This window comes from Balaenoptera musculus, chromosome 18 (genome assembly GCF_009873245.2).
Source record: "Balaenoptera musculus isolate JJ_BM4_2016_0621 chromosome 18, mBalMus1.pri.v3, whole genome shotgun sequence".
Taxonomy (NCBI): Eukaryota; Metazoa; Chordata; class Mammalia; order Artiodactyla; family Balaenopteridae; genus Balaenoptera; species Balaenoptera musculus.
In genome coordinates this window covers 13,430,645-13,450,414 of record NC_045802.1, presented here as the reverse complement: position 1 = coordinate 13,450,414, position 19,770 = coordinate 13,430,645, and the positions used below count along the sequence as shown (strand labels likewise).

The 19,770-nt window shown below is 33.2% G+C and overlaps 1 protein-coding gene and 1 long non-coding RNA gene across 5 annotated transcripts in view; one reads left to right on the top strand and one right to left on the bottom strand.

Moving 5' to 3' along the window:
• The window catches only part of POSTN (periostin), a 35,585-nt gene that overhangs the window by 4,512 nt on the left and 11,303 nt on the right, over nucleotides 1-19,770 (top strand). For 2 of the 4 annotated variants that reach the window (XM_036831454.1, XM_036831451.1), the window contains exons 3-17: nucleotides 776-840; nucleotides 2,550-2,707; nucleotides 4,842-5,006; nucleotides 5,953-6,099; nucleotides 6,621-6,762; nucleotides 7,933-8,145; nucleotides 9,121-9,255; nucleotides 10,413-10,561; nucleotides 12,116-12,252; nucleotides 12,841-12,971; nucleotides 13,488-13,618; nucleotides 13,725-13,827; nucleotides 13,936-14,003; nucleotides 14,729-14,774; nucleotides 17,725-17,805. In XM_036831454.1, the coding sequence (XP_036687349.1) occupies nucleotides 776-840; nucleotides 2,550-2,707; nucleotides 4,842-5,006; nucleotides 5,953-6,099; nucleotides 6,621-6,762; nucleotides 7,933-8,145; nucleotides 9,121-9,255; nucleotides 10,413-10,561; nucleotides 12,116-12,252; nucleotides 12,841-12,971; nucleotides 13,488-13,618; nucleotides 13,725-13,827; nucleotides 13,936-14,003; nucleotides 14,729-14,774; nucleotides 17,725-17,805 (1,871 nt within the window). The remainder of the gene's footprint in view (nucleotides 1-775; nucleotides 841-2,549; nucleotides 2,708-4,841; nucleotides 5,007-5,952; nucleotides 6,100-6,620; nucleotides 6,763-7,932; nucleotides 8,146-9,120; nucleotides 9,256-10,412; nucleotides 10,562-12,115; nucleotides 12,253-12,840; nucleotides 12,972-13,487; nucleotides 13,619-13,724; nucleotides 13,828-13,935; nucleotides 14,004-14,728; nucleotides 14,775-17,724; nucleotides 17,806-19,770) is intronic. The other 2 variants (XM_036831453.1, XM_036831455.1) reach the window with 1 other exon arrangement.
• Nucleotides 19,235-19,770, bottom strand: part of LOC118884100 — a 403,163-nt gene continuing 402,627 nt past the window's right edge. The window contains exon 6 of the long non-coding RNA XR_005017184.1: nucleotides 19,235-19,566. This is a non-coding gene — a long non-coding RNA (uncharacterized LOC118884100). The remainder of the gene's footprint in view (nucleotides 19,567-19,770) is intronic.

Here is a 19,770-nt window from a genome sequence, read left to right as displayed (position 1 = left end):
GCTAAAGCTAAAGTATAAGCAATTCTTAATCAATCCCTTGGCATCCAAATGTTCACATTTATTTTTATGGGTATCCATGTAAATAAAATTACTTCAGGGACCATATTTGCATAAGGCTCTCTTACAGTCTGTATATGTTTCCAATACCAACTATTCTTGAAATTATGTTAAAATTAGAGAACAGTTTGAAAATTTAATTTCCCACTTATCTCTATATTCTTATCTTTTAACTATCCTTAAGCCAATATTCCATGCCAGAAATTTTATTCTCATCTATAGTTTCATATTTTACTACCTATAAGTGAGTTAATAAATTTTTCTGATGGTCTTAGTTCCTAATAACCTTATATTAATAAACATTTACAGCTATTTATAGTTTGCAAAATTATTTCCAAAGCATTGTTTTATCTGAGATTCACAACTACCCATGAATAAGTATTTTAGCTACCACATTCATGTTAAATAGTTGGGGAAACTGAGACTCAAATTTATTAAATGATTTGCTCAAGGTCACACATCAACTAAGTAGTGGAACTGGGAACCATACTCCATTCTTCTGGCTCAAGATCCTGGAATTTTTCCACCATGCCATGAGGTTATAGAGAGAAATCAAGCTAATATAAATACCTTGATGTCATAAACAAACAAACAAAAAAACTGGATTTCTAAATTCTCAATAAATCAAGGCAATAAGTAATATGTTTTGCTAAGTTTATGTCAAAATGTATCCTTTGTAGTTCTCCCATTTTAATATTAATTTTCTTCCAATGTATAGGACTGTGTTATATGAATGCTGCCCTGGTTATATGAGGATGGAAGGAATGAAAGGCTGCCCAGCAGGTAAAGTTTCAATTACTGAATTAAATGAGGAATTTGTCTTGTTTGAGGAAAAAGAGTTGAAGTAGCTTATAGCGAAGCCAATTGTGTGTGTGTGTGTGTGTGTGTGTGTGTGTGTGTGTATTTAGCACCATGATAAATCCAAGATATATCCCCCATATCTTGGTGTTAATCATGACTTTATCATGTTGATAAAGTATTAATATATACATCATATACACTAGATGCTGGACAACAGAAGCTTATTCTAAATTTAAATTAGTTCAACTTTCCTTCAAGAACAAAAATCCCCACTACAAAATCCTTTTCTTTGAACTTGTCTAGGAACATGGGCTGACTACTTGGCAAGGCATCATCTTCTCTGATTCAACAGCTCTGATTTTATAATGTTTCTCAGATTGAAAGTTAGTTTCCTGTAACTTGCCAACTAGAGAAAAATTAGTTCATCTATTTCCTCTTTGAAATGACAGCCATTCAGATAGTTAACACAAATCATCACACCCGTCCTCCAGCTACCCTCTCTTCCCCAACAGAATCTTCTCTTCTCTGGGCTCATGGCCCCCAGTTTGAATGTGATATAGACTTTGGAGTCCTTACTGTAATTGACAGCAACCCATGAAAAGCCTCTAATCCAGTCATTTTTTTTCTTCTGATTGTGATCCAAGACTGGTGTCTACTATCTATGTGTGTCCAGGCAGCTGAGAAAATATTAAGACAAATACCTCAGTTTGGGGCGGGTGGGCTCCTGAATTTTGGTTAATGTTATTGGTAACCATGTCATATCATTAACTCATGCTGAATTTTTAATTAATTAAAATTGATTACAGATCTTTTTAAAATGAATGCTGTCAAATCAAGTCTTCACTGGGATTTGTTTTTTTTTTTAACTTAGGCGTGGGACTTAAATGGAACCCTGTGACATTTAACTGTTATGTTTGACTCATTTTTCCCATCCTGTAGGGGTGTTTTTAAATCCTGATTTTGTGATTTAATTTACTAATTGTGTACCTAGTCTTGATATATTCACAAAGGTAATAACCATTTCTCCTATGATATGATCCAAATCATATTAAATTTTAAATAAGACAGTCATAAAAAATAAGTTGGCTGCACCCAAACTTCAGGCTGACATTCATATATTAATCTTTCTTCTGAAGTTCAGAAGATATATTCTAGAAGTATTAGATATTTTTATATATTTCCTTCCTGAAATTATGATGAAAAGAAGCAGGTCTACATATTTCTTTTAGGGACCCAAATCTATATAACTATACCCCTATACCTAACAGTATTATACTATTTAGGAGCTTTAAGCCAACATGAAAAAAAAAATTACCTTTGCCATTCTCAGTGAGAAGTGAGGAACTTTTGTTGTTTTCAGTGAAATAATCAAAGATACTTACTAATAATTAAAATTGAACCATATTGACATAGCAGATTTGACATGTAAATAGACTAAACATCAAAAAAGGATAATAATTGAAAATTCATTTTCCCTCAAGACCAAGGATATATGGAATGATATTTTTCAGTAGTACTTTATTATTTGACATTCAAAAGGCAAATGTCACATAAAATTGATGATTTATAGAACTGTATTGCTAAAATTATCATTTAATATATTGGGGGGCTTTGTGTAAAGGTTAAATTATTGTAAAATAACATTCTTGAAATTTTTTCCTAAGTACTTATTCATCTCTTGATTATTTCAGTTATGCCTATTGATCATGTTTATGGGACCCTGGGCATTGTGGGAGCCACCACCACGCAGCGTTATTCTGATCTCTCAAAACTGAGGGAAGAGATCGAAGGAAAGGGGTCGTTCACTTACTTCGCACCAAGTAACGAGGCTTGGGACAACCTGGATTCTGTAATTCATTATTTTTATTAATATAAATTTTTTTACTGCTACTGGTATACTTTAATTGATTTACTAACTTGGAAATGAATAGAAATTGTATATCTTTCTGTCGTACATATATGAGGATACATAAAAGGATGAGTTAATTGAGGGTAAGGAGGAAATCATTTTAATACATCCATAAATGGAATAACACCCCAGTAGGCTCATGGACTAATAAAGCCAAACTAATAGTGGATTGAACAAGCACTTTATCATTATTCTATTTTACTCCTTGACTCTTCCCCTTTTGGTTGTGAAGAAATATAGGTAATTTTAAATGACATATCTCATAGAAAGGCAAGTTAAGAAGCCTAGTGGAATTTAAAATTTTTAATAAGCTATATTATACATATACTTATTATTTTAATTATATGTAAATATATATGGCTGTTCAGAGACTGACAGATTTATAAACGTGTGTGGATATTTAAATTGAAGGGTTGTAAACAATACATTTAATTTTCAGGCTTTTTTTGTGCATAATCTAATTTACAACACACTAAATTATGACAATACACAAATCTGTAAAACTGGTATAGAAATATATTCCTACTTTCTACTTGATATGAAGATGAACTGGTAATTACTACTAGAGTCATACAATATTTAGTAAAACTTAGGCAGATTCTTCTAGATTTTCTCTTGCTGCATTAACTGTGAGGTTAATTGCTTGCATTATAGAACTTTCTCTCTTCTGGTTGTCTTTGACCACATCTCTAACCACCTTTCTGGTCCTTTCTGCAGACTCCTCTTCTTCCTTGCCTTAAGAATAGGTCTTATTAAGGTCTCTTCCAGGAACTATACTCTGCAGTTTAGATGTACTTCTGATGGCTTCAGCTTTCACTTTATGCATAGAGCCATGGAATCTGCGTTTCTTGAATCCCAGGAGAATATTTCTAACATCTATCTTAATATTTCTCCTTGGATACACCATCTATATCTTTAAACAAAACGTTATCTAAAACAGATGCCACTTTCTTTCTCCCCATCAACAACTGCTTTTCTGCTGTCTTTTTTCCATAATTGGCAGTACCAGTCTCAGAGTTAAAACTTGAAAATTATAAGTCATCCTTACTTTGCCTCTCTCCAGTTCTTAGAAACTACTGTTAGTCACCCATATCCCATTTTTCATCCTCATAATAGTCTCTTTTCTGCTACGCATTACCACCGGATTAACCTTCCTAAAGCCCAGGCTAATCATTTTATTCCAAGCCCACAAAAGCCTCAATGGCTCCCCATTGCCAGTTTAATTTACTCTTTACTTGGGCATTAAAAGTCTTCTATGTTATGGTCCCATATACTTTTCTAAAATGTCTTTCTTAATATTATCTGAGAAACGTAAAGGCATACAATAACCACACTGGACAACTTCTGCTTTCCCAACGTTCACCCTGTGCCAGCAGCTGGACTTAGAATGATCATCACACCATCCCTACCCTGTCTACCTACCCTGCAAGACCTGTCTCCAAACCTGAATTGCCAGCCATCTTCATTTGACCTGGAAAGCATTTTTTTTCTCCTTCCGTCCTTTATCTTACTGTGTTTATTTTTGCCTGCTGCTATAGAATAAGTACCTCAAAGGTCGAGACTTCACCTTACTTATCATTGTATTTCTCATAACACCAAGTACAGTATGATATAGTGTGGTATTGGATAAATTAAAAGGTACAGGATGGTTGAATTCTTGAATTTGTTATAGAATAAACATAAAACGGTTATTAAAACTCTGATGTTGTATAAAAATATAATGCCATTTTTATTTTGTTTTCCACTCAAAGTACTTTAAATATCTGATAACTTCATATTCCCTAAGCCTTTACAGCAAGATCATCTCTTCATCAATACATTTATTAAAAATTTTGTTTTGTCTCTAAAAATGTCCAAGTGCTCTATAAGATCTGGAACCCTTTACTGAGTACCTCTACTTACAAAATTTCTTAATCAATTGAAATAGTATAATTTTAAGTTATTTATGTCAATTTGGTTTGACCGTCTGGGTAATTCAATGAGAAAATAACAAGAGAGTAGAAACAGTGTGATTATAAGATTTTTAATAATTAACTATAATAAAATAAACTTCTGTCATTTCAATTTTTCCTAGGATATCCGTAGAGGTTTGGAGAGCAATGTAAATGTTGAATTATTGAATGCTTTACATAGCCACATGGTTAATAAGAGAATGTTGACCAAGGACTTGAAAAACGGCATGATTGTTTCTTCAATGTATAACAATTTGGGGCTCTTCGTTAACCATTATCCTAATGGGGTAAGTTTCATTAATAAAAAGTACCTTTCTCAATAACATTGCCCTTAATTTTTTTCTATACCTTTTATATAAGGCTCACAGAAATAATAAAAAGTTAGTGAATATAATGTAAGTGCCATATCATGACTTTTCCCTACATCTAGAGCATGTAAATTTCTAATTCAGTGAGTGATTTCTACTAAAGAGTGATTGCGAGAAAGAAATTAAATCGATAGTTCATTGATAGTAGACTTAGATGTTCTACAAAAGGAAATTTTAGTATTTGATGTGTTTGAAAAACTAATAATCAGAAAAAAATAATAAATAAGAATTTGTCAGAGAATTTATCAGAGAAATATCAGAGAATGAGTATTCTTTTATTCACCCTCTGGCTACTATACTGATTTAGGTTCTTGTGTGTTTTAATAAAGTCTTTGTGGGAAACTTCCAACCAGGGTCATAGAGCTCTTTCAACAGTCAGAGTTCCAGGAAATAAAGGGTCAGTGAGGAGTCAATATTTAGGAAATCACTGAAATAGAACTGATTATATTTATGCAATAATTGTTTGTTTCTGTCTCAGAACTTTTTTTTAAGGACTAATTAGACTTCTTTATGTAACTCATTGACCTACATTAGAAATAGTGTATGACTATCTCTTTGAAAGAAAGAGAGGAATAAAAGCAATAATTTAAACCAAAAAAAATGTATTTGCCTTGCACTTCTAGGTATGTTAAGTGTAACTGGACTTGGGTTCTCAACTGGTTGCATTTTTTCCCGGGTTTTTTTTTTTTTTTTTTGGACATAGTAATATGTAAGTAAGTCTTCACCCTCAGAATTTACATTCAGAATGTCAGTTCTTTCATGTTACATTTACCAGTAATCATGAAAAATAGGAAACGGGGGCTTGCAGTCTCAGTGGTCAACAGATAGCTGTGACTTCTAAAGTCTGATTTTCTCAAATAATTAGGTTGTCACTGTTAACTGTGCTCGAATTATCCATGGGAACCAGATTGCAACAAATGGCGTTGTGCATGTCATTGACCGTGTCCTTACACAAATCGGTACCTCAATTCAGGACTTTATTGAAGCAGAAGATGACCTCTCATCTTTTAGAGTAAGTACAGAAGTAATAGCAGATTGTCTTGGACCAATGAAATTCCTCCTCTTTCCCTCAGAATCTAAAATAATTATAAAAAGCTATTAAATCTGGCAGCCATGTAACCAATATATTTCTTGAAATGAAAAGGTTTTCATTTTACACAGAAGAAATCATCTCCTTATATGAAATAATAATATTTATGTGGACATGACAGATGAAGAATGATTAGTTTCGTGACTGTAGTGTACTCAGTGCATTTAGAATGAATTCATCAATTATTACGTTTACTGCTGTATATTGTTCAGTCACACAAGCATCGGCAGAATTCCCCATCTTACATACAGTTTGAGGAAAGTTTGAAAAGACATGGTTGTTTGTGCCAAAAGATAATATTTTAAAGATCTAACAAGAGTTATATCTAACTTCTACAGTTTTCTATATAATCAACTCCCTCATGTCCACCCAGACTGAGTGTATTGTAATTTTCTTCTGGATTTGCAATGTGCCAGCCTCTAAAAAGCACATTTGTGTTTCAGGCAGCTGCCATCACATCTGATGTATTGGAGGCCCTTGGAAGAGATGGTCACTTCACACTCTTTGCTCCCACCAATGAAGCTTTTGAGAGACTTCCACGAGGGGTTCTAGAAAGGATCATGGGAGACAAAGTGGCTTCGGAAGGTACTTAACTGTCTCTCTCTAGGAGAAGCCTCCCAGAATTCCAAGAAAGGAAATGAAAAAGAGATTAAGTTCTGCCAGCATTATCACCTTTGATAAGCAAAGGCAAAGAAAAACTTTTATTCTGAGGTGGACTATAAAAATCTTAAAAAACAAAATCCTTGAAAGAGTAGGCAAAGTAATTCAATAATTAATTTAATAATTAAAGTAATTAAATAATCAGGGTATCCTAAAGATCACATTCTTCTGCACTGCTTTCAAGTAACTAAGTAGCAGATGTTAAAAATAATTAGAAAGTGTTGAAAAGAAATATTAGATCATCAAACTTTAATACTGTATACATATTGTTCAATGCTTTTAATTCTAAATTTACACTAAAGTTGAGTTGAGAAAATTGCATGGTTCTCTTTGGTCATTACCTATTGATACACAGAACTTGGCTTCTTTCCAGTCTCCTTTTTAGTTTCAACTAGATTTTACATTGTGACTAGCACATTTCGCTTACTCAGCCTACCCCAAATTGGCTTAACCAATTTATGATGAGATATTTTGGTGCAAATATAGACAGTTTAGGCACAGATCCCTTCAGAAGTCCTTCAAGAAATCATCTTTATTTTGGATATTTTCTAGATGTTGCCTTTAGGGTTGCCACAAACCTTCAATTTGTAAAAAACAAAAAACAAAAACCAAAAAACATAGTATCTGCAAAGCACAAAACAGTGAAGCTCAATGAAATGAAGTATGCCTGTACAGCTGTTCTGTCATGAGTAGCTGATGTAAGATACTGCTTGGGTGTTTGGAACAGGTATCACTAGCAAATAATTTTATAGGCCTTCTGAAAGGAGGAATTATTCTTGTGTTCCCATCGGAAAGTCCTTTCTTATGATAGAGGGAACTTGATCTAACACATTTTCTAGAACTACACAAATAATTCCATACAGCTGATCTTCTTTTCTTCTTACTTCCTACTGAGCTGAGCTAATTTTATTGTAGAGTTGATGGAAAAAACATTTTGAGAACATAAACAGAATTTTAAAACCTTAGGTCAATACTTAGGTCTTATATATATTATATTTCTTAGGAATACTTAGTTCCACAGTGAAACACGTCTTTTAAGGGTCAAATGCTATTCTCCTTGATCTGAAAGCTTACTCTTTGTACTTTGTCCTCCAGCTCTCTTGAAGTACCACATTTTAAACACCCTCCAGTGTTCCGAGGCTATCATGGGAGGAGCAGTATTTGAGACTCTGGAAGGAAACACAATTGAGATAGGATGTGATGGTGACAGCATAACAGTAAATGGAATCAAAATGGTGAACAAAAAAGATATTGTGACAAATAATGGTGTTATCCATTTGATTGATCAGGTCCTGATTCCTGATTCTGGTGAGCAACAGTTTCATATTGTTCTACCTACTATCGTTTACCAATTAGATGCCTTAAGAGTAGGCCTATGGAAAATAAATGTGCAGTATAAGGAATGCCATGTGAAGCACAAACACAAAATTAACAATGAGCTGAGTACTAAATAGGCAGCTTGTGTAGTCATGGTCATTCCATGCATTGACCTCTGGCTTTCCAGAGTTTCTTTTTTTTTTTAATGAATTTTTTTGGGGTATAGTTGATTTAAAATGTTGTGTTAGTTTCTGCTGTACAGCAAAGTGAACCAGTTATACATATACATATATCCATTCTTTTTTAGATTCTAATCCCATATAGGTCATTACAGAGTATTGAATAGAGTTCCCTGTGCTATACAGTAGGTTCTTATTAGTTATCTATTTTATATATAGTAGTATATATATGTCAATCCCAATCTCCCAATTTATCCCTTCCCCCCCTCCCCCTTGGTAACTGTAAGTTTGGTTTCTTCATCTATGACTCTATTTCTGTTTTGTAAATAGGTTCATTTGTACCATTTTTTTAGATTCCACATGTAAGCGATATCATATGATATTTGTCTTTCTCTGCCTGACTTACTTCTAATACCTAATATTGATAAAGATTATCACAGTGCCAGAGTTTTTCTTGAAAACAGAAGGGAAGATATAACCAAATGGTTACTTTTGGATAAATGAAAGACCTATGGCACTCACAAGAGCAGAGAGATAAGAGGCAAGTAATAAAGAATTCAAGAAAACTGCAAAGCAAGAAGTCAGAAAGATATTGTCCTTCTGAAATTCTTTGGTCATCAACCCCAAAAAAGGGAAACTGGAACTCTCTTACTAGGGAAAGGCAGGATGTCACATTGCCAGTACAGCAAATAGCTCATGGAAAATAGCCAAGAACTGATTTACTAATTTCATGATGATGGTAATAACAACGATGACATTGTTTGAATGGTGATGGTTTATTTTACAGCCAAACAAGTTATTGAGCTAGCTGGAAATCAGCAGACCACTTTCACAGACCTTGTGGCCCAATTAGGCTTGGCATCTGCTCTGAGGCCAGATGGAGAATACACTTTGCTGGCACCCGTGAATAATGCATTTTCTGGTATGTACTGGACACTGTCATTCCTGCTCTTTCCTCCTCTACACACATTGTTTCTTCACCATGATTGTTTGCATTAAGAAATAATAGATATTTTGTGAGGTGTTGATTAGTTTCTTTACCAGCTACACATACAATGCATTAGCACTATGTAGTCTCTATTAAAATGTCCTTCATTTCAAAACATTTCATTATAATAGATAATAGCCTACAGGAAGTGAAAGTTTGTGATAAGGAGTCTTCAGTTGTTCTGTGAACCTGATCATATTTCCAGCACACGTAATGGATGTATTAACAGATCTTAAGAAAATAAATCTGATTTGTTTATTTAAACACCAACATAATAATATTTAGGAATACGTAGGTGCATTTTGCAACTCAGAATTTGAAAGTAAGGTATCAAATTATAAATAAATACAAACAAGAGAATATGATACACTTCCATATTATGATGTGAACTATTATTACAAGTATTTGACCTAATAGCTGCTATTCAAGGACTGTGTTTAGATTAATACAACCTGACACTTTTTGCAGAAAAAAATGACTTCACAAAGACATATTTAAATTGTTAGGCAAAATTTAGCAATTAAAAACTAAATAAGTATCACCTTTTTAATGTTTTTCCAAATACTAGGTTGTGACATAGAAAATTATTAACAAGAAAATTCAAATTCCTAGAAATACTGTTTTTCCTTTTTGTAATAATAATATCCATACATGTTGACATCAACCCGTCTTTAAGAGGTTACATGCTTCAACTCTCTCTCCATAAATAAAAATAAATTTAGAAATGATTCGTCAGTAGTTTTTCATGTGACTAATGGACATCAGATTCTCAGAGAAAATCTTGGCCAGGCTTAGAGTTTAACTTTTGTCAGTGACCACATAAAACCATGTGGCCCTCAGAGAGATGAAACCCATTGTTTGGATTGCTTGGAATCATGTTGTAGTCATTTGATGAAATAGCTCATGGAATTTCTAATTTGTGCACAGAATTCTTAGTTTTTGGCATATAGTCAACTCATATACTATATAAGTGTAGGATCCGTAAGATCTATAGTGGTAGGGATTACCCATTTTCATGATTTTCTCTTACAGGAGAAACTTTATTGCTTTATAAACAAAATAACACTCTTTTGTAATGAATTTACTTATAGATGATACTCTGAGCATGGATCAGCGTCTTCTTAAATTAATTCTTCAGAATCACATATTGAAAGTAAAAGTTGGCCTTAATGAGCTTTACAATGGACAAAAACTTGAGACCCTTGGAGGCAAACAGCTCAGAGTCTTCGTGTATCGCACAGTAAGTGAATCTGAATGAGATAAAATATCCACACTGGCCTAAATGTCAAATGACGTGCCCTTGTCAAAGACTGTTCTTTTTTCTTTTTTTTTTTTAACATCTTTATTAGAGTATAGCTCCTTTACAATGTTGTATTAGTTTCTGCTGTATAACCAAGTGAATAAGCTATACGTATACATATATCGCCATATCTCCTGCCTCTTGCGTCTCCCTCCCACGCTCCCTATCCCACCCCTCTAGGTGGTCACAAAGCACCAAGCTGATCTCCCTGTGCTATGTAGCTGCTTCCCACTAGCTATTTATTTTACATTTGGTAATGTATATATGTCAGTGCCACTCTCTCACTTCGTCCCAGCTTACCTTTCCCCCTCCCCGTGCCCTCAAGTCCATTCTCTACATCTGCGAAAGACTGTTCTTGTAACAAATGTTCCTTAGAATTTTATTAATGTGGTCTTAATAGTAAATATTCATAGGAAGATCAGGGAACTGAATAGCTTGCTTGAAAAGACTTTGAGGAAAGTATACAAAAAGTGCTGTGTATTAATAATTCTGATAATTTGCACTTGTTTCATTATAAATAACTTTTTCTAAAGCATTATTTCAATTCCATAAATCACTAAAACTCCTTTAAAATAAGCTTTTGCTTTATAGAGTACCATACTTTACTGTTTACAAGGTAATTTTTATATTGAATCCAATGTTTAGGATGATCTTTTAATGTACGACCATCATCCAACCACCAAATCTCTTTTGAATGGCTTTAAGGATAAACTTTTATAGGCACATAAAGATTTCTAGTAAGTGGTTCTAATGTGCTTTATCTGAGGGAAAATTTCTAGAAAATATTGCTTATCAGAATTACAGTGCTACTAGTGGTGCTGTTCAGTTTCTGTCCAGGCAACCTTGCAGCTACAGCTAAAAAGAATTCATAGGAAGTCAAGCATTACCTTGAACTAAACATGACACACAGTGCTGTGCACCATAGTTCCACAAGGCCAAGGCACACATTTTAAATGATGCAGAAAATGCACCACATTCTAAATGATACATATATAAATATTATTTGTTCAGAAATGCTATAACTTAATCAGTAATTTGACTTAAAATTGATAGGGTCTTACAGTCAAGATAATATACTAAATATTTGTGAAGATCACAAGAGGCAGTAAAGTCACGAAACTTTATGGTTAAAGAGGGTCTTAAAAAGTTAAAGGGTGAAAGTTTACTAAAGGGGTCTGTAAGAATGATTAGAACCTAGAGAGGAATGACAGGAAATGTAGAAGTGGAATTATATGGAATTTTTAAATTTACTGACAAAACTACCTGTCCCACACATAGGGTAGCTTGCCTAGTAGTGGAAGACCTAGCTGAATAGGAAAAGTGAGGTCAGATTGTACAAGACCTTAAAAACAGAGGAGAGAAACTGTTTTTTCTTGCATTAGAAGTCAGGTGACCTCTTAGAAGAGCCCATCCAGAAATTCAATTATGTAGCTTCTTCTACATAGGGAATTTCAAGTAAGGAAATGGACAGCTGTATCTTTATTTCTTTGCTAGGCTGTCTGCATTGAAAATTCATGCATGGTGAGAGGAAGCAAGCAAGGAAGAAATGGTGCCATTCACATATTCCGAGAGATCATCAAACCAGCAGAGAAATCCCTCCATGAAAAACTGAAACAAGATAAGCGCTTCAGGTAAGCTTACTAGTTTCACCTCCACAAGAGAATAAGAGCTTTTGGCATAGTTTTGTTTCACAGTAAGTATTCCAAAATCCATTCGGTATTCAGTATTGCTGAGAACAGAATTTAGAATAAAAAGTCTATACAAATGTTTTTAAAATTAATATATGTTCTTAACACTATTTTTCTTCCTGGTACAGCATAATATGATTTGGTGAGTAAAAAACAAACAAACAAACAAACAAAAATCAACCTAATAGACTGAACTACTTCTTGCAAATTTTTTTATAATTAAGTTTTTTAAAAATGATAGTATATTCTAGCAAAGACTATTTTGCAGAATATTAAATAAAGTGTGACCTCGCCAAGTTTTATAGGGGGGAAAACAGAGTTTAGGAAATTTAAGAATCATATGTGTATTTAAATAATTTCCCCATGATAAACCTTTAAGAGTAAATTGCATTTGAAACATATGAAAACGTATGAACCATTTTCTCATGCTTCCACGTATAGGGATTCTACTCTATTTCATGCATGGTGGGTAGGCTTACCTAGATTAAATCTAATAAAATAAACATATGTCCATATGTCCTTCCTGCTTAGCACCTTCCTCAGCCTACTTGAAGCTGCAGACTTGAAAGAGCTCCTGACACAGCCTGGAGATTGGACCTTGTTTGTGCCAACCAACGATGCCTTTAAGGGAATGACTAATGAAGAAAAGGAAATTCTTATTCGTGAGTAGACGTGAACACCAGATATATTTGCCCCTTGATTTCAGGATCTCATTTCTTCCTCAAGCGTTCCTGCCCAGATATCAGCCCCCAAAGTGTCCCCTCTTTCTTATTCACAGCTAGCCTTCGTCTCCTTTAATTCCATTTGGAATAATTAGAGGGTCACTCATAAATGTTCTCAATTAACTGCTTACCATAATGTTGTTGGACTAGATGTTCACTTATGTTGTCTCTATTAAAGGCCACACAACTAGGTGACAAAGAAAGAAGTAGTCACAATTTCAAAAATAATTTGACTTTTTTCTCCCAGTAAGTTGGATAATATTTTGATTGAACTTATTGAAGGGACTGTATGTTTTGACATAGCTCTGATATCACATTGAGAGAACAATGACATTATGAGAAATTACAGTGTGGAAAAAATAAAGACAAGGAAATATTTTTCTCCTTCGTCCTCATAATATCAAAATGTCAAAATATATAACATGTTATTAAATAAATATATATTTTTCTCCCTAGGGGACAAAAATGCTCTTCAAAACATCATCCTTTATCACCTGACACCAGGAGTTTTCATTGGAAAGGGATTTGAACCTGGTGTTACTAACATTTTAAAGACTACACAAGGAAGCAAAATCTATCTGAAAGGAGTAAGTTCTCTAGTATGAATCTATGAGAGTGTTAATCTATTATCCAATTATCCTAATGTTCATATTTCATTAAATTTCCCATTGACATTATCCCCTGTTTTAATAGGTGAATGATACACTTCTGGTAAATGAATTGAAATCAAAAGAATCTGACATCATGACAACAAATGGTGTCATTCATGTTGTAGATAAACTCCTCTATCCAGCAGGTTGGTAATTATTGAACTGATTAATGAAAACATAACTCTTTTTCAATAGAAACCTAGATTTTTATTTCATCCATTCTTACAATATTCATTTAATATTCCTCTTCACAGACACACCTGTTGGAAATGATCAGCTGCTGGAAATACTTAATAAACTGATCAAATACATCCAAATTAAGGTACAGATGTTATTGCATGTGTTTCTAATGTGTTGAACAGACATTGCAGGTTTAACATAAGAAACTAGAAATGTATACATTAATAAGTAGATGTACACTGGTATTGCATTGCTCTTTGTTGATTATAATGGTACACTGGCATCATTTCTTCATGGTTTTATTTAAGGAGGATTTAATAAAAGCTACTTGGGGCCAAGCAGAATGTTAAGTATTATGAGAAATATTAAGCTGAATCAGATATGGCCCTTTATTCAAAAAGTTTACAGTCCAGCAGGGAAGATAAAACATGTAGATAAAAAACTATAATTTTTCTATTATCAAATATTTTTGCTACAGAATATAAGGGAAAGATAAAATATTTGCTTATAAGAAATTGTCACTAATCACAATAGTTAAAGGTAAAGGAATATTCTAGGATAAATATTGGGTTGAATATTGGTAGGGTTAAAGCACCAGACAATATAGGAAGTATTATTTAATGAACTTTTAATTTGGGATTCGCTATTCTATAATTGTTAAAACTCTGAGTAACAAATCCAACCATTTTATGCCATGTTGCCCAAGAGTAGGAAATTGGAAGATGATTTATATGAAGCCTTCATTTTTACTAAATATAATGATAGCTTCACTGTCTTTACTTCAGTGAAAATTAAAAATCATGGTGCCAAGATTTTGTTAATACAACTACTACATTTCATGTTACTAAATATAATGTTTATTTTCAGTTTGTTCGTGGTAGCACCTTCAAAGAAATCCCCATAACTGTCTACAGTAAGTACATAATGAATATTTGTCACATATAAGTGGCAAGATGTAAAAAAAAAAAAGAAAACCCAATAATTTTCTTTGTGTTTACTGAGATGACTGATAATCTGGTATTTAGAATTCCAAACAATGGCAAATCTCATCTCACTTGAAACAGGGCTTGAGGTCTGGATGAGACCTCTCAGCCTTGACTATACCCTTCAACTCCAATGAACCACTTCCTCACTCATCTGCTAGCTTGATATAGATATAACTGCTAGCGTGGCAAAGACGCAGTGGAAAAAAGACACACAAACATACAAAGAGGAGAGCTAGCTAAAAGGCACTCGAGAGCTATCTGAAAATTCAAATATGTGGACACAGAAATAACATTGCTGAAAGATTTGTAGCTCATTCCACTCTCAAGACCTCAGCCATCTAAGGGCAGGCTGTCAGAGAAGTCTAATATTTATGGGCTGGTGGTTCAAAAACTCTTCCCCATTCAAAATTGGATGAAGGAACAAAAAAATTGTCAGGTGATAAACCTCGAGTTTCTAGATTCCAAGGTTCTTTTATTCCTGACTCTACCAGATTATCAAAATTAAACCTCTACTTCTTAACAATGGCAAAGGTATTTCATTTTCATAAATGTAACTCATAGTATTTCTTTTTCAATGTGGCTTTTTCCTCCTTTGTCTTTTTTCCTCTCTTCCATTGCAGCTTTCAAAACAGAAATTCTTTCCATTTTGTTTTGACTCTATAATTCAACACTCAAAATGCATCAGTAGCTAAAGCATTGCTTCAATTCCCACATTTATCTTGGCAAGAATTATTCTATTTTATACCATGAGCATCCTGTTATTTAATTAAGAAAATTTTCCTTAATATTTACACTAGATATGGAAAAGGAGTAAAGATGATGTAAGGAGCAAAACAAAAGGTCTGCTGTTCTTACTGATTTTAATTATGTAATAATAACATAAACGATCCTAGCATCAGGCCAGCTCAGCACTGTTTCAATGACTTAGTTGGAATACTTATAATTCAACATGGTTTAGATTCCAGTATGGAAGTATACAATCTTATTAAAGATATATTTTATAAAAAATGAAAGAATGCTTATGGGCTCTATTCATCAGAAATGCTATGTCATCTTCCTCCACTGAAAATGTATATCTGCACTACATTTCTTTACCTTTTCTACTTTATCCATGAGAGGTCCACTACCTTTTATATGTCAATGCAATATTTTGCTTACATTGAGCCAAAATATTATAATTCCTTTATTTTCCTCTACTTAAATTGTTCTCACAGAGAACAAGCTACAGTTTATGCAATTATGCAAGTCTAATGAATCTTACCTACTTACTCACAGCTCTTGAAAGAGCTCTGAGATTTACATGCTGATGTGGAATATTTCTTTAACTCTTCTCCGTGTATGCTGTTATTTTGAAGCATAGTTCAAACAGAGGTTGAGACTAATTAAACCAAAGATTCCATTTTCATGTTCCTTTATTGACTTGTCTCTAAAATTTTAATTTTCTTGCTATGTATTATTCTTGTCCCCCAAATACCATACATTTTAAATTGTCAGGGGGGAAAATGCTCTTTAGTATGTGTTGTCAAATATATGACATTTGAGGTGCAGAGGAAGAAAATCAGTATTTAATCCTCAGCCCGTGATCTGTCAAATCTATTTAAGTCTTCAGAAAAGCAAGACTGAAACAAAACTAGGACCCCAATAAACATTCTAAACTTCAAGTTCCTTAACATGAAGTGAAAATTTAAGCTAAAAGTAATTAACCCATTCTGATAGTAGCAGCAGAGACCTCTGTGAATTTGACCTTCATGGAAAGGTTCCTCTGTGGCCAGGCCACCTGTGGAATCAATAATTGGATACAAAGATTTGACATATTTTAGTTTCATAATTTGAGATCTCAATATGTAAAATCTGAAATAACCGAGACACAGTCACAATTAAGCTCTAGAATCCATATTAATTCAAAGAGTTGACACAGATAAACATCTGAGAAACCTGAAGTGAGAATGTGACAGAAATCCAGACTGTGCTAATATCTCACCTCTAATGTTTCAATACAGTCTGTTATGATTGCACAGATAGCTTTAGTGCTTTATCTAATGAATCCATCTTTTAAGGCTCTAATTAGAAATGATAAAGAGCCAGTAGTAGCTCTGGTATCTGGCTCCAGAGGCACACTTCCAGTTAATCTATACAACCAAGAGCCAACCAAATAGTTGGCTGCTATCTGAAATATATTTTGCACACTATTATTATTTCAGTTGGATGGATGACATACATTCAAAATACATAGCTTTCAGTATAAAAATGATGATGATGATGATAAAGCTGAAAATTAAAGCCATTTTAGCCTGTACCTTAAATATTTAAATACATGATCATATCATATTTGTTGCATAGAGCTCATGTCTGGCTGGCTGGAATCCATTTTTACATTTAAGTATTCTGAACTATTTTTGTATTTTCCTTTCTGTATCACTGTTATCAAATGCATGAAAAATATTTTGAGTCTTTTTCTTTCAATGTCTTCTTCTAATTGAGAAAGAATCCAACAATGCAATTTAAGATATTATGAATTGCATGAAATTAATCATGTTTATTTGTCTTTGTTGCTGTGCAGCCAATATTTTCAAGAAGTACAAAAGAAGGTAAAGAGCTTTAGTAGTGCAGTTCAAAATGATAGATTTCTAGATAGAATTCCTCACTTAGCAAGTATATATTTCACTGGAACAAATCCAAGTCACTGGACTTCAGAGTTCATCATCTGGACATGAGAAGATACTAGATAATTACCATGAGTATTTCCTGTATCTGACTGCCTGAACATATTACCACATCTGATACCTCAGTACCCAACAAAGACCCAAAAAAAGAGACAATTTCGTTCAGGTTGTTTTTATGTAAACATCATTTATGTTCCACTTTCTATACTTTCAGCAACTAAAATTATAACCAAAGTTGTGGAACCAAAAATTAAAGTGATTGAAGGCAGTCTTCAGCCTATTATCAAAACAGAAGGTAAAAATCAATGTTATACATGGTTCCTTAAAAAATCCATATAATAGACTGATCTCTATGAATGTATCTACATTCTTTTTGAAACTAACATGCTAAATATTTCTATATCAATGGCATGCTCATTTAACAGCAGAATGCGGAATGCAAGTTATTTAGCAGAGTAGATGGTGCATTCCTAATACTTTCAGTACATTTGCTTGTATTTGATTTCATTTGAAATTAATTTACCATTGCATTAGCACTAGTACCCAGATACTCACTATACAAATAAATCCTAAGCTATTTTTCCTGCACCTAGACTCTTTTAGAGAGTATACTCTTTATAGTTTTGTTTCCAGTCTCCTCACATAAATCTCTTTTATACTTTTGCGATGTGTTCCAAAAAGTGCAGGCATTTTTGATTCAACAACCTGAGAGCACAAAAGCTGTATATTGAAGAAAGCTTTTAAGATGTACATCCACACATGATATATTTTTTAATTAAACCACCAGAAACAGAGGAAATAAGTAGTTGGTGCAGTTGAGTCAAACCTTAGAATCCTTAATTCCAGCCCTGAATGTGTGTCTATATATAATATACATTACATATTCTTATATGTATACATATATAACACATTAAATAGACATATATACTTACATATATACTTATCTCCTGATGTTTCAGACTAGAGCATTAAATAAAGTTACTTTTCTCTCTCCCCCTACTGTGTATGTTAGCCAACTCCAACATCTCTGATGCCCCCTTCATTTCACATATTTTAATTACTCCTAAAGGATCGGAACTTAAGAACTATTTCCATGTTTAAGAATCTTACTGTGGTGACTGGCCACAGAAGAAAGACCAGGTTTTCTTCATTATTCTGTAAGAAGAATAAAACAGTCTTCCAAAAAAGGAATAGATGATATCCTCAATTGAATCTCAAGAAAACTATTATTGTAATTATCTTTGATTTGGGTATTCTCATTTTACGAATTGAGATGGCAACTTCTTGAATACTTTTGATTCCTCTAAAAGTGAGTCATTACTTAAAACTTAGACATTAGAAGTATGTATGTAAAAGAGTATTTCCTAGCTAGTTAGTTATCTATATTTTTATACATTCTTGAGACTTAAAATTGAGGTATTTGGAATCTGTGCTTTTTAAAAAAAAATACCATACCTATTGTCATTTGAGTATTTGATTGCTCTTATATAGTGATGAAGAGAATTTCATAATTTAAGAAGTTAAATCTCAGAAATTTTTGTTGAGAAAATGTTTCTTGATCATTTTAATGTAAAATGATAAAATGATCCTTGATTTTTAAATTCTTGTACTCTTTTTTAAAAATTAGATTCCCTAAAATTTTGTATAATCACTTGTACACAGCTTCTATAGTAAAAATCATTCACATGTACTATTTTTATTTTCAAAGATTCTTCTCTTTTCTTTCAAGCTTCTTCATTCAACCCATTTATCTTCCCAATCTTTGTGAGCAGGATTCTATTGTATTACTTTTCTTCAATTAGGAACACAATGAAGCATCAGCTCTACTTGAGTTTTTCCTATCAAGGGAACTAAGATGAAAAATGGCTTCAAGTCACCTATGCATTAACAACTCTTCAGTTAAAAAATTTGGAAGTTTTACTTTGTGCAACATAATGAGGGAGACAAATACTTACCTTGGCAGCCATTTACAACTGTCCAGTTCTAGAATTGCTGTTGGCATTTCCTTCTCACTGTTTGAACTTTTGCTGATTCATCGATAACTCTTGAATTCTTACTAAATAAATAGACCCCAAGACACAATTTTAAGATGTTTCTTATAAACGGTACCTAACCAAATTTTAGAATTAAGAATAAATCAACTTAATACGTATTGAGCACGTATTGTGCTGTGTACTCTTGTAGGTGCCCGCCAGGAATAAATATGAAAAAAAAATTTTTTTGGTAGTAAATCCCTGCCTTCATAGAATTTAAGGATAGA